The 14,580-nt window shown below is 27.8% G+C and overlaps 1 protein-coding gene and 1 non-coding gene across 3 annotated transcripts in view; both read right to left on the reverse strand.

Annotated features, from left to right (window-relative positions):
- LOC142327782 (glutathione-specific gamma-glutamylcyclotransferase 1) overlaps positions 1-10,009 on the reverse strand; it is a 34,369-nt gene extending 24,360 nt beyond the window's left edge. The window contains exon 1 of one of the 2 annotated variants that reach the window (XM_075371110.1): positions 9,574-10,009. In XM_075371110.1, coding sequence (XP_075227225.1) covers positions 9,574-9,720 — 147 coding nt within the window. In that variant the 5' untranslated portion in view covers positions 9,721-10,009. The remainder of the gene's footprint in view (positions 1-9,573) is intronic. The other variant, XM_075371109.1, reaches the window with a different exon arrangement.
- A 3,761-nt stretch (positions 10,010-13,770) lies between these two features.
- Positions 13,771-13,889, reverse strand: LOC142328493 (5S ribosomal RNA). The gene has a single exon (XR_012757289.1). It is a non-coding gene; the product is annotated as a 5S ribosomal RNA (ribosomal RNA).
- Between the last annotated feature and the right edge of the window lie 691 nt (positions 13,890-14,580).

The following is a 14,580-nucleotide window of genomic DNA, read 5'->3' on the forward strand; positions in this document are numbered from 1 at the left end:
TACCCTCATTAAAAAGCTAGCCTATTGGCATTAAATCGTCGTGAAAAACAGACGCTGTATAAAAGTGAATTTTAAGTCTACTTTTTAATAACACCAACTAACGCATTGGTGATGTCTCATTACATTTGGTGATGCTTAAATTTACCTCTCGAATAATTGTCGTATAATTCCATCTTGATTATTTATTGTAAACGGCATAGTTTTAAATTCTATGTTAAGCGCAGCATTAAAAAGGTTGTAGGCGACCTGAAATATCATACAATGTAAATGGTATGGCAACAAGTTACCTACATCGACTTACTAAGGAGGGAGGTGGTTTCCCACTGAGCAGAACGTACTTTCACATATTTTGCTGAATTTTGTATTGTCATGTTTAAGTTAGTTTATTTTTTCCGATTTTTTTTTATGTTTGCGCTCATCATAGTTTTCTTTTTTTCTTTTGAGGTCCCTTTATTTTACCCACTTTGCTTTTTATTTGTGTTATATGTGGCAGTAATTATAACATTTAATAAAAATTGTTTTATAACAGTTTTCTTGGATTCTGGACATTTTTTCTAAACTTACAACGTTCTTTTAAAGAGCGGCATTATTTTTTAGATGTAGGTTAAAAATTTACTTCCTCCCGTTAGTACATCAAAATAATTTCGTAAATTTTTGAGATTTTTTCATAGGTGTCTTCTTTTTTCAGGGGTGGGGGATTTTTAAACATTTATTTTACTACTATTTTGTTAGTGATGTTCAACGAATTTTTTTTTAAGTAAAATGAATTATTAATTTTTTTTTATTTAACATAGAAAATAAATAGATATTTATTTATTTCTTTATAACTTTCTTTATAAATTTTTACCCTTAATTAGTTTTAGAATTACTAATATAACAAAAAAAAAAAAAAAAATTAAAAATTGTTACTGTTTTAAAATTTGAAAACGCTTGAAAATATTATCTATTTACTTATTGATTTCTTTTTTTACCTATTTTTTTTTTTTTTTTTTTTTAGGACCAGTTATAATTCTCATGTATTTCCGGAAAATCTATGAGAAAATGTATGTCGATACAAGTATATTAAAAAAACAAATTAATTAAAGAAAGATTTTACATTTTAAAAAAACATTAACAAATATATTATCAGTTTGAAAACAAATTTTTAATATTTTCTATTTTGACCAAGTTATCTGTCACCACTATCAGTCATTATGATTAAAAAAAAAAACTTTTTTTAAATTAATAAAATTTGTAACATTTTTTTTTCTTTTAGTTTCTAATTTATTTAAGAAGTACTTTAATCGATAAATCTGTGATAAAATATTGAAATATTTCTGTTATATTAGAATTTAATATCCATTGCAATGATACTAAAGCAGTTGTAATGGGCGGAATATATTAATAAATCTATTTATAATAGAATACCTTACTGCAGTCTTTTGACAGCGGAAGTACAATACAAAAACGTTATGAATGTTACATAATTTGTATTGTATAGTGTTATCTATCTACAAGATAAAATAAGTAAATTATAAATATATTCCATTTATAATGTATGTATATTAGAGGTATTGTATTATTAACTTACTAATCACTAGTTCGACTAAATAAGAGAAAAGTTTAATCATTTTTTTTTATTCGTTTAGATTACGTTATTGGATCTTATAGAGGTTTATTATTAATTTTTTAAAACACGAAAACCGTTTTTTATTATTATTAATAAATCCATTAGTTAAAATAAAAATCTAATAAAATTTTGATGGATTTGGAATATAAGGGGATATTCAAATTGCATAAGAACTTGACATGATTATAAAAACCAAATAAATATCGCCATATTTACAGTAATTTTCTACTTATAATAATAATTTATCAAAGAACTTAGAAGAGTTTAAATAATAATGTATTTATTTCATTAATTTAAATAGAAGTTGTATGTATAATGGCTAATAATTATACTGATCGTATTATACCAATTAACTTCCCATGCTGGGTACAGTGACACAGCAAACATCTATTTTCAAGGTATAAAAATACTACTATAAACTCGAAAAATGATTTGACCGAATCAATTTAGCCCAGGTTAAACACTTTGTTTTCACTACGGTAGTTCTATAAATTAAATTTTCGTTGCGCTAGTTAATATTTTTTCTTTATCATCTTTTCAATTCGTACGATTACCATTTGTTACTGGTGTTTAATACCAATTCACAAAATCTCTTAATCTATTGAACGTACCATAAGAGTAAAATATACGTGCATATTATGAAACATACTGAGAAATTTCGAATACTACTCGCACCTATTACCATTAATGTCATTAAACTGTTGTAAATTTTAGAAATCTCTAGAAAAGTGAACGAATGAACTATTAAGAGTCAAGTGTAAGAGAGTGAATATATATAATTCCTTGACACTTCTAAAATAATATAACTCCCCAATTTTATTACGCTTATTGATAAGTTAAAAGCATTATTTAAGGATACTTTGTATTTAAAAAAAAAATCCCTTTCAGCATGCCAGAAGGCGGAAGTGATTTCACCGGTGCTAAGATGGGGATAAAAATAATTTCCACCATAGCGTTAAGAAAAACTTCAAATTTACTCAATACGACAACGGTTGCATGTGAAAAAAAAATTCACGTATTTAGCATACGACAAGCCCCACTTCTTACAATTCCAGCAATATTTTGGTCACTACTTGCCGTAAGGGTTGGTCATATCAAAAATTGTTTCAGAAAAACGTTTTAGCTAATGTTTAGAGGAGTAATGATCACTTTAAACTGTGTCTATTAAGGGAGGTATGATATTTTTGTCTTCGAAACCCCATTTTTTTCACCCGCTGGGCCAATGATTGGTAATATCAAAAACGTTTACTTAGATAAGTTTTACGCCCTTATCCAAAGAATAGTAGGAACGTTTAACGAATTCTATATTTTACTTAATAGGAAAGTTATAGCAATATTTGGCTTTTTTCGAAAAAGCCCTCCCATTTTAACCCCCATGGTCCGATTTTGCTCATTAACGAACCCGACCGAGATTTTGAGACGTTATATTTTATGTATCAATTTGAAAGTGATTGGCGGAAAATTACGGCAGTTATCGTGTCCATAAGAAAGTGAAATATATATGTAAACTTTTGAATTGATGTTGGTTTTGGGGTCTGGGGGATGTGAAACGCGAAGATATGTCAAAATTTTCCGGAAGTCAAATCACCCATTACCCATTACGATAGATATAGCTTTCTTATGAAATCTACCTAAAAATGTAAGTAGCAATATCTCTAATACACTTACTGTGTGTTACACAAAAATAGAAACTAAGATTTTTTTATTGGTTAGGAAGCCTTAAACAAGCAAAATTGAAAGTTGATGTGTAGGCACTGAAACGGAGTAAAAGGAGTCTGGAATAGGAAGCTGTTTAAATTTAGTTATACAGAAGTATGGATTGAACAAGACACAGGATAACATAGAGTACGAAAAGGGGAAATACAAAGACTAAAGGAAACAATAAGAGATGGAAAAATTAAAAGTATTAAATGTTCTTACAAAAAAAAAAAAACAAAGAACATATTAAAATAATAAAAATAATAGAAAACTGTTACAAAAATAAAACTGAGAAAAGTAGTCGCAGAAAAGTATTACGAGATAATTTTCTAGTTGGTAAAAATTTCATAATGATGATTTATGGGTCAGTACTCCAAAATTTTTAATTCTGCGGATTATTTGTGTTTATTCTATAGGACAAGATAATAAATCACATAAAAAACTGTAATGGAATTGGAGCTTAATTTGCAAAATTAAAGAAAATATAGATACTAATGAAATAAAGTCAATGAAGACATAGTAAGATTTTGTTTAGTTTTTAATGATAATGATGATGATAAATTTTAATCTTCATAAATTAAATCATTAAATTCCAGTTTATGTACTGTTACGAAAGAACATTTTATTTGCATGTAAATTTTTAATTGATATTTTATAACAAGTCGATGTGTGAGTTTGTGTGAACTAAAAGAATTTCAATTACTTTTTTGTGTTTTGAAGTAGGTACAGTTTTTTGTTAATGCATCGGTTTTTTCGTACTTAATTGAATATTTTCTTATTCTGTACATGGCCATATAACATTTTTTTTTTTTAGGTAGGACAATTTTAATTTAAATTGAAAATTTATTTGTTTTTATTAATTATAAATATATATATATATATAATTAATAATTCAGTGTATTGGTTGTTTAACTATGATATAATATTTTACATATTTAAAAATAGTAATGGGCAGAAGGGCAGAAACTTTTTAGTGGATAAGTTAGAAGAAATATAACTGATGTGATACGGTCATCTGAGGCTTATGGACGAGAACAAAATACCTCAAAAAGTTTTGTCCTGGATTTCTGCTACCAGGAGAAAAAAGCTGACAACACAGTCGTAGGACTTTCCCGTCATGCAGCTTTTTTCTGATGCACAGCTTACACACACATACATACACGTTTATTTAAAATATTTATCATTTTATTTAAATACAATATTTTTTGTTTATTTAATTCAATGATTCAAACTACTAAAGCGCGCGCGCATACCCTATTTCATTCAGACGGATATGGCAGTACTAGCGGCCACTTTAAATAATTTTTTATTTACGCTTTAATTATATTATATTTATTTAATTCTACCACTCATCTGTGCCGTCACAAAATAGCAGACGACTAAAGCAGTAGTCCGGCCGCTAAGTAGGATGCGCGGTGTGTAAGGGGCTGGCTAGGTTAAGACCCCACTTAGATGGGGAACAAATTTATGGATCCAACGAGATGCTAATAGTAAAACTACGACGAAAAAGACCCACTGTACTTGCCTTCTACAACGTTTCAAAATTATTGATATTTTTTCGAGTGGGGGTGAAATTTAGAAAAAGTTTTACACAAACGATGATTTTTTTTATAATTGTTCACAAAACTATTTTTTTAAAAAATGCAACGAAAATCACGCCTTGTATTGCCTTCCGTAACGCTTCAAAATTAAAATCAGTTTTAAGGGATAGGGGTGAAATTTAGCAAAAAAAATTTTTACAAAAGTTGTTTATTAATATTCACAAAATTATCAAAAAATATATATAACCTTAATTACGTAAAATCTGGAGACGTTTTCGTTTTTCTCCCCTGTATCCCTCACCCCCCTGACCTTTTGAATTGAACATTTAGTACCATCAATGAATGCCTCATATATAGAAGTAATCTGACCAAGTTTGGTCAAAATCGGTCAAGTAGTTCTGGAGATATAAGGCGATTTACACGCAACATACATACGTACGCACGCATATATTGTCGCGGAAAATTCGATGCCATTTTTCGGTTTTGGGGATTCTTAAAGGTCAATTCGTCAAGATTCGGTGAAAACCGGGTATGAACAATTTTGACCAATCACCATACTTTCCCTTCTATATAGCAACAGCTTCGCTATAGCTGCTATATAAACAGGAAAATAAAAGGGTAGATGAGTAAGGGAAGGGTTGGATGAGTAAAGTTGTGACCGCTATGAGGAAGCGAAGACTGCGAGATAAGAGAGAATTGAAACCAATGGCGTTTGGGTTAAGGTAAACGGCCTTGAGCGTATTACAAACCGTTAAGGAAGGAGAAGACGAATGTAATGACAAGTCAAAGAAATAAAAACGTTATTGTATTTATTTAAAGAGTTTAACTTGTTTCATTGTATGCGTTCACTACAAAATTTAACATAAATTTTTAAGTGGTTTACAATTATAAAACTGCTTTCATATATGTATCTCCTAAAACCGATAAGAAATGAGAAAAAATTTTAGTTTTAATAATATTTTTAAGTATTAAGTTGAATTGATAGGATTATGGTTTACTTTTTTAAAATAAAATTAGAAAATTGTAATTATGCTAAAAAACGTAAACGAAATACGTGATAATTGTTTAATCGGGTAAATTACAATGATCGTATATTGGACTAAGTGCCATACTAAAATTAAAATCTGAGAATTCTTCAAAGGTCATGTCTAGACTACAAGCAAATGAGTACGTTTAACTTCATATTATTTAACTTGATTTATCTCCGGTATCAAAGGGAAATCAGTTCTGGATTAGCTGATGCAAATAATTATCTAAAATTCTGCTGAAAGATATTTATTCGATTTCCAAGTATGTAAGCAGTACAAATTCAGTATGAAGGTCACTTTCAGTTTTTTATTTGTAAGATAAGAAATAATTTTAATTAAAAAATAAAATAAATTTAATTAATTTTATTCCTGTTTTTACATAAATATTTCTCAGTATTAATATAAAATTTAGGTACTTTCTGATTAAACGGAGACCATCCTAACACAGCGCGCTGTGACTGTTAGGTTGAGGTTCGTTTGCTATTTGTGTTGAAGAAAATAAGATATAAAGTGGCGGCAACGTATTCAACGAGCTTCTCGACGACATCGTCAAGTTTTGGGACTCTTTTCGAGCACAAAAGAAAATTTTGTATGATATAAATAAAGGCCTATAGTGTGTGTACATGTTTGAGTTTTTTTAAAAAACATCATTCTTCCTTCTGAAAACAGGTGGCCTCCGTTTAATCAGAAAGTACCAAAATTTATATTATAAAATTAATATCATACTATCTATATATTGTAAATATATCGATTGAAAAACAGCAAACATAACAAGGGAAAAATTCGGTAAGCTAATAATAATAATTTTTGACTTATCTTCTTATATTATTCACTGATATTACCACTTTTATGAATGAATTATATAGACTATTTATAACTTTTTAATTTACTGTAATATGTATTTATAAGCTAAAAAAGGTTAGCTAGAGAGCTGCTTAGATTTTATCATAATATTTTTGTTTGTAAATAAAATTTTTCAAAAATATAAAAACGAAGATAACTACTAAACTGAATTTCACTGTATTTTCAATAATAAAATAATTATTATCACTGGTTTTTATGAAACATTAATATCTCTACTTTTTTCTTCCTCTTTTGTACGAAATTTTTAAACAATAAATTACAAATTATTTAATTTACTGTTAACATGAATGTATGGACTATATATAACATTCGATCTGTATTTTACCACCGAGATCACTTCTTGACCACAAGCCGATTGTTGACGTCAGTTAGAAATTAAAGTCTATTTTCTCCCCGCATTCAACATCGAATGATTGTGGTTAGTTGCCGATATGTGGTTGATACTAACTGCTATTAGTGGCTGACCTTGTATGAAAAATGTAACCTATACGGTTCGTGACTAAAAGTTATGTTTTTAAATCAAGGTCGACCACGTACAGTGGCTTAAATCGTCCACTCGGTGATGTAGTTAGGAAATAGACTATTTGTTGACGTCATCATTCAGTTTGCGGTTGCTAAGCATTAAATATTAGTTAATGCAGAGCGGATAGATTTTACATTTATATTACAATAGACGGAGAGTTAAAAACCCAGCTACACGTCATTCATCCTGCTGATGATATGAAGTGACCTTGACCAGAAAATGAATCGTGGTATTCTGGCTTTTTAAAAAATCTAACTGTAAATTTTAATTTGAGATAGTTACGCATCGTGTATATATTTATTTTATCTCGGAAGAAAAACGTATTTAAATATGACAAATAACAATAATGGGCATTTCAATAGTTTATCTGCTATTCTGTTTATATAAATATGGTAATAGTAGCGGTTAATAAAGGAATTTGACCAGATATCTAACATAAAGAGAGTCATGTAAATAATTAGGTACTGATAGTGAGTATTAAATATGTTGCTATATTTATAAATGATATTCCGGTTATCTTTAAAGGCCAAATGAATACACAATTGAAAGGTAAAATTATATATTAAAATTCAGGAGGTGATAACGCATTGTTAATCCGAGATAACGGATTTAGAAAACTACAATGTTATTATAAAATCAGCTTAAAATTTCATCAGTTTTCATTTGAAAAATATTATTTATAATAGAAAACACTTTCAGTTACCTAATAATTTTTTATATCATAATATTTACATTCCATTATTTATTTTTGGCAAATAATCCTAATAATAGATAAATAAATAAAATTCATAAAGGAAATAATTTAATTAAGTTATGACCAAATTATTGATAAGAAAATGTTTTGGTTATTCTTAGGGAAAACAAGAGAAAATTAAACTGCATTTCCTTTTTTCTGTTTTTATTAATTCATCAAACTTGAAGCTTGTATGTGATTGTATGGAATTTAAAATCAAAATTTCATGATGTATGAGAAATGCCATTCCTGCCGACCTGGGATTCGGGAATTTGGGACTTTCCAGAGGAAAGGCAAACATTATCATTCCACCATTGAGATTGACACTTATGTGAACTATTTTTACGATAAAATTAAAAAAAAAAAAAAAACAGATAAGAAAAATTAAACCATCAAAAAATAAAGACAATATTATTAAATAATAATTTTTTTCTCTTTAATTTAAGCCATATTTTAATAAATTATAAGAATTTATGACTCAAAATTTTCAATATCAAAGGAAATAGCAAAAAATAATAAAAATATGAAATTGTGTATTTATTGAAAAAGTTCGTTTTATCTAAAAACTAAAATTTAAAAAAAAGCAAAAAGATCGACTTTTTAGTTGTTTTATTTTGTTTACACGTTCCAACTTGCAACATTATAACGAATCATCCTTCTAACTTGGCCTTTTCAAATATTTTCGACCTTAAATTGAATGTATGTTAAGAACGACTCAACCAATCTTTATCAAATTTTCACACGCACAACTTCAGATAAACCACTACAGCTTATCTAAATTTCAATGAAATTTATCAAGCAGTTTCGGAGATTTTTGAGCCAAAAAATTTTATACGTAGGCCTATATATAAATACATATAAGGAAACCCCAATTTAAGTGAATGCTTAAATTCTTGTATTCTTCAAGCTTAAAACTTAAATAAAATTAATTTTCACCCTCTCACACCATCGGTTGCATGGTGAGATATTTTACTATGACAAGATATAATTCTATATTAATGAATAACATTCATTACGATAGAAGGTTAATTTTTCTGATAATTATCTATTAAAAAACTTATTTATAAATAAAGTAAACAAAAAAAAATAAATTATAAATGAGTAAAAATTAAAAACATACGGTTCCGTATCAAACATATTAAATTAATTAAAAATAAATAGCATGCTAGGTTCTCTTTCCTTTTTTATGTATTTCTTTTTTTTAATTAAAGAAATTCGACCTTACACAAACTACAGCTAATTTATTTACAATATGGTTTCAGAAAATGTTTTTCAGTTGTGGTAGGTCAACTTTAATAAATACTTTTTCATATTAAACATATCATAACTCTTAATTTAAAAAAAAAGTAAATACGATTGAGTTAAACTATAATTTGTAGTACTAGATTTTAACCAAACATTTTAAGAAATAAGACACAACTGTATATATATATATACTATAATATTTGTTATAATTTAAGTAATTTAAAAATAATGGTATTAATTAGAAACTGAATTTAATGAAGTTTTAATTTTAGAATTCAATAATATATAAGAATATGTTACAAAAATTAATTAAAAATAAAACCAGAACTCACCTGTCCTTCAACACCACGATGAGTGGTGTTTCCTTGCCAAAACTTCCTTGTAAATCCTTTAACATAACCGGTATATGCCTTATCGTAATTAAATCCGGGATTCCAACAAAGTGAACCGTAACCAAAAACCCAAAGGGCTGAATCCATTTTTAATAAATAGAATTAAAACGAACCTGTTTTTTTACTATATGAAGTAAAAACAAAATAATAAACAAATAATATTTTCGGTTAAAGGATCAGAACGAAGTTCTAGCCGGCAACTGTCACAAATGATTGTAGGGTACTGCCGTTTTACTTGCCGTATAAAGAATCGTTGAAAACTGCATGCGTGGCTCGCCCCGCCAATCATAGATAACGGCGGGAACATTTACGTCGCTCCATTGGCTCAACTGTTTGAACAATTTCAGCTGATGCAACTACCGACTATGGTTGCTAGCTATCTGACGTGCCTAGAGCTGCTGCTGCTACAGTTTAGTTTACTCCCTCCCTCTCGCTCAGTCAATCACTCTCTCTCTCTCACTTTCTTTCTCTCATTCATTCGATGTCTTCCTCGCACGCATTCTTTTCTCTATTACTCTTTAATAACCATAGCAGTTTATAATGCATTGATGACAAACTGATGGATGTATTGCCACCTTTCCATTCTCGGTTACTAATATTGTATTCAAGGTCAAAGCTCTATCTGTGCCTGACCTACATAACAGCGATTACAGTATTTTCACTTCTTTTGATACGTACTAAATAGCAATCTTAATAGCGTATTAAGTAATATATTTTCATCAGAATTTTGCATATAATAAATATTTTTTAATACCGAAAATTCGATTAATTAAAAAAAAAATTGTTATTTAAAAATTAAATAAAATTTTTTTTTAAATGTTAAAATTTGACAAACGGAAGCCAGTAAATGAAAACTTGAGCAAGTAAATAAAAACACAATATTAAATTGTTTAATGAGATCTATTTCTTAAAAGTTATAAATTCTATGTACTAATAAACTTTTGTCTTAAAAAAAAAAAATTATTTAAATATTTTGCATAAATATCATCCATACATATTCATCTCCTTTTCCATTACAACTTTTTTAATTACTGTGAATAAAATAATAATTTTGTATCCAGCATGCTCATTTTATTACATCTATTTTAAAAACTGTACTTTGAATTGTTGTGACATTTATTTTACATAACACGTGTCCCACGAATAGGTAGCTATCGCATGCAATCTTGTGTATACATTCGAAAAAAAAATGTCTTTGGATTCGTATAATTTCTTCTTCAATGATCATCTTCAACTCTTTATTAGTGTTGAGGTTGTGGTAGTACACACGTTCCTTTAAGTAACTCCACGAGATAAAGTCACATACATTAAGGTCATGCTACCGTGATAGCCAATTAAAAAATTAATTTCCACGACTAATCTAACGACCCTAAGATGATTATTTAGTAGCAGTTTAACTGGGTTTTTAAATCGAGGTGCGGCTCCATCTTGCTGAGAAATAGCATATCTCGTTTCTGAAACAGTAAAATGAAGCATTATATGTTGATTTAACACTTCTAGGTATCTAATTTCTCAAAAATGGTAACGCTGATATGTTAAATAAATAAATTAACATTTAATATAATTCACCTTACCGTCATTGATATGCTCTCTAGATCTTTCGGCTTACTTGGAAGTCATCATCAGTAGTTAAAATTAATGTATTAAAGTCAAAAGTTTAAAAGATCATAGTTAAAATTTAAAAACAGTCATGGCTGTTCGGTTCTACTAGTATAAAAACATACAGTACACTAGTAGAACCAGACAGTCATGACTGTTTTTAAATTTTAACTATGATTATTACAATTTTTTACTTTAATACATTAATTTTAACTGCTGATGGCGGCTTCGAAGCAAGCCGAAAGATAACATGTCAACGAGATGGTAAGGTGGATTATATTAATTGTTTATTTATTTATTCTAGGTATATGCAGTCATGATATTGTAGGATAGTACACCATTTACAGTAACAACTGCCCAGACAGTAATGCCTTTTGATTTAAGCTACTTCTGTTGAAGAATATGAGGGTTTTCGATGTTGTAGTAATTACAGTTACGGCTGATTATTATATCGTTAAGGTAGACAGTAGATTCATCTGAGAATATAACTCGCTGATCCAAATCTTGATCAACTTCATGATGCTTTATAATAAGCAAACAAAACTCAACTCTCCTATCGGGGTCATCTTCCAAAAAAATTTTGAGCTTGGTAGCTTTTAAAAATTTAATTAATTTTTTTTTCCTATTATTTGGACAGTAAATTTTGGTACACCAGTAACTACAGTTTCATTGCATTAGGTTTTCCTCTAGATCAATAGTAATAAGGTACATATTCCTCTTTTCCTGTATCAGTAGATCGACTGTATTTTTTAACTACACTGCCAGTTTCCAATAACAAACACTTCTACTTAGAAATTGACATTTTGGTCGGTGGATCAACATCAGGAAATTCAGCTCTGAAATATCGTATGGACTGTTTAGCAATATATCATCCGGTTTTAATAATTTTTACTAGCTTTTTTGTAATGAATAAAAAGTGTGGTTTATCTGAAATTGATGTTTTTGTTTGAAAGCCGCCATTTTTTTCTATACATTCTAGAAGGCTGAAATTTTTACAAAATATTTTTAGAACCTTTGTTAAAAGATCGGTAAACTTTCAATAAAATTGGTGGTAGAATGGATGATTAATAGTAAATCAAAAGCGTTCACCTCTTAATTTCAATGTCTATTAAAAATAGATAATAATACTTTCAATAGTAATAATAATAAATATATATATATATATATATATATAAATTATGCAGGGAAAAAGGAAAAGGTGACTCATACTAACCATCAAAATGTTTCTGTAGCTACAATGTAGATATACCACGTTACTGACGTGTCACTTCCGTCCCGTCATTATAAGCGATGAAATGCTGCATTGCACTGGAAAAAGTAAGTCATAATAACCGATATGTGACTACAATTGATGTAAGTATAAACAATATACATACTGTATTTATGTATTAACAGTATACCAAATCAACCAAGAGACAAGTTTTTGGTCACTGTATCGGATATTATATTCCATGTCACTATAAACGATATTTACTATATATATATAAATTAAAAAAGAGAAAAACTATTTTTCCCATATTAATTTTTCATCAAGTAAAATAAATAACAAATACCCTTTAGAAAAAACAAATATGTTTGTATTATTATTAAAATATTAACTCTTTCACTAAATATTCCTGTTTATCGATATTCTTTCTGAAATCGTTAAAAAAAAGCTTCCTCGAAAAAAAGATTAGAGAATTGTTTAAAATTTTATTAATTTCAAAATGTTTAATTTTCTAAATCATTTCTTTGAAAAATTGGAAAGTGCGTTTTTATTTGCTTAAAAAACTGATGAAGTTAAAAGTATAAATTAGAGAAATTAACATTTTATAAAAAATTCTTTGTTTGTACGATTCGCCTAAATTTTACTTTCTTTGAAAAACAAAGAAACATTTTCAGGTTTGTGGCGTAAAGTAGTCCTTTATAAAAAGAATAAAAAAGCTTTCTGTTCACAATAAAGGCAAAAAGAATTTTGTTTTATAGGCATTAAATAGATTCGTGTAAAACTTTTTTCATCAGTTATTTTTTTATTTTTATTTTTTTTTATGAAATAGGTTTTCTAGAAAATAAGAACAAAAGTTTTATCATTTGCAAAAAAATTTGTTCCTATTAAAATTAACCTTACTTCTTTCGAAATAGAACACAAATTCTACTTGATAAAAAAATTGAAAATGTAAAGTATATAATTAAATACATACAGATCCTAAATTTATTTTTTTCTTTTTAAAACCTCCTTTTAAGTTTGAACTACTTTGAAATAAATTGTTTATATATTTGTCTAAAATTTTCAATACATTTTGTAAGCTTAGCACGGAAAGAGACTTAATTACAAATAAATTAAGGGTAAAATGTTTATTCGATATTATCAAATATGGAATATGATTTTGTTATTGTGACAATATTTAAGAAAAAATATCGTTGTTGAAATATATTGTTTACGTATAACATTAAACATTACGTTCAGAATCGAACATATAAAAATAATAGATAAATTTATAGAATGGTAAAAAAAATCTTAATAAAAAATAAAATTATCACGAGTTAAAAAAAAAAAGATGCCAACAACATGCGGTATTCCCAAGCGGTCACCCATCCAAGTACTAACCGCACCCGATGTTGCTTAACTTCGGTGATCAGACGAGAACCGGTGTATTCAACATGGTATGGTCGTTGGCAATAGCTTTCGAGAACTTCTGTTTATATAACTTCAGATTATCAACTTGGTAAAATTACTTTCTACACTATCTATTATTAGATATGTTTCTGAAGTATTGAACTTGTTATTTTTCAAATACTCGGACATTATTTATTAACTCTGTAAAAACATGTATTTTAACAAGGAATCTCAGTAAGATATGCTCGATTATAAAACAAATTAACTTAGCTTTAATTCGTAGTAAGGATCTAGCAGTTGACTCGTATATTTAAAAAAAAAGACATATTATTTAATATTAAAAAAGTAAAATATATTTTTTAAATCTTAAACAAAAAAAAAAAATATCAAAAGAAAAAAAATAGCACAGTATATTTCGTTATTTGTATAAGTTAAATTGAAAGGAACTGTTAAAATGTGAAATCAATAAAAACGATTGGTTATTACTTGTCAGTGTTATAAGTTCATTCTCCTAAGTTTTTTTATTTATTATAAAACATTTCACCTTAAGTTTATCAATTTTTTTGTATTAAAAAGGTTTAGTCCAAATAATTCCATCAAGCCTGCATTTTATATACGTTACAAAACTCATTGTCGTTCATGAATAACTATTACTGGACGTCAGCATGTTGTGCTCTATAAGCTAAATAACTCTATAACTTTAAAAAACAAAGTAAATTTTTCCAAAAATCATGGTAGCTAAGTTTTCTCAC

The sequence above is a fragment of the Lycorma delicatula genome, chromosome 7 (assembly GCF_047948215.1).
Source record: "Lycorma delicatula isolate Av1 chromosome 7, ASM4794821v1, whole genome shotgun sequence".
Taxonomy (NCBI): Eukaryota; Metazoa; Arthropoda; class Insecta; order Hemiptera; family Fulgoridae; genus Lycorma; species Lycorma delicatula.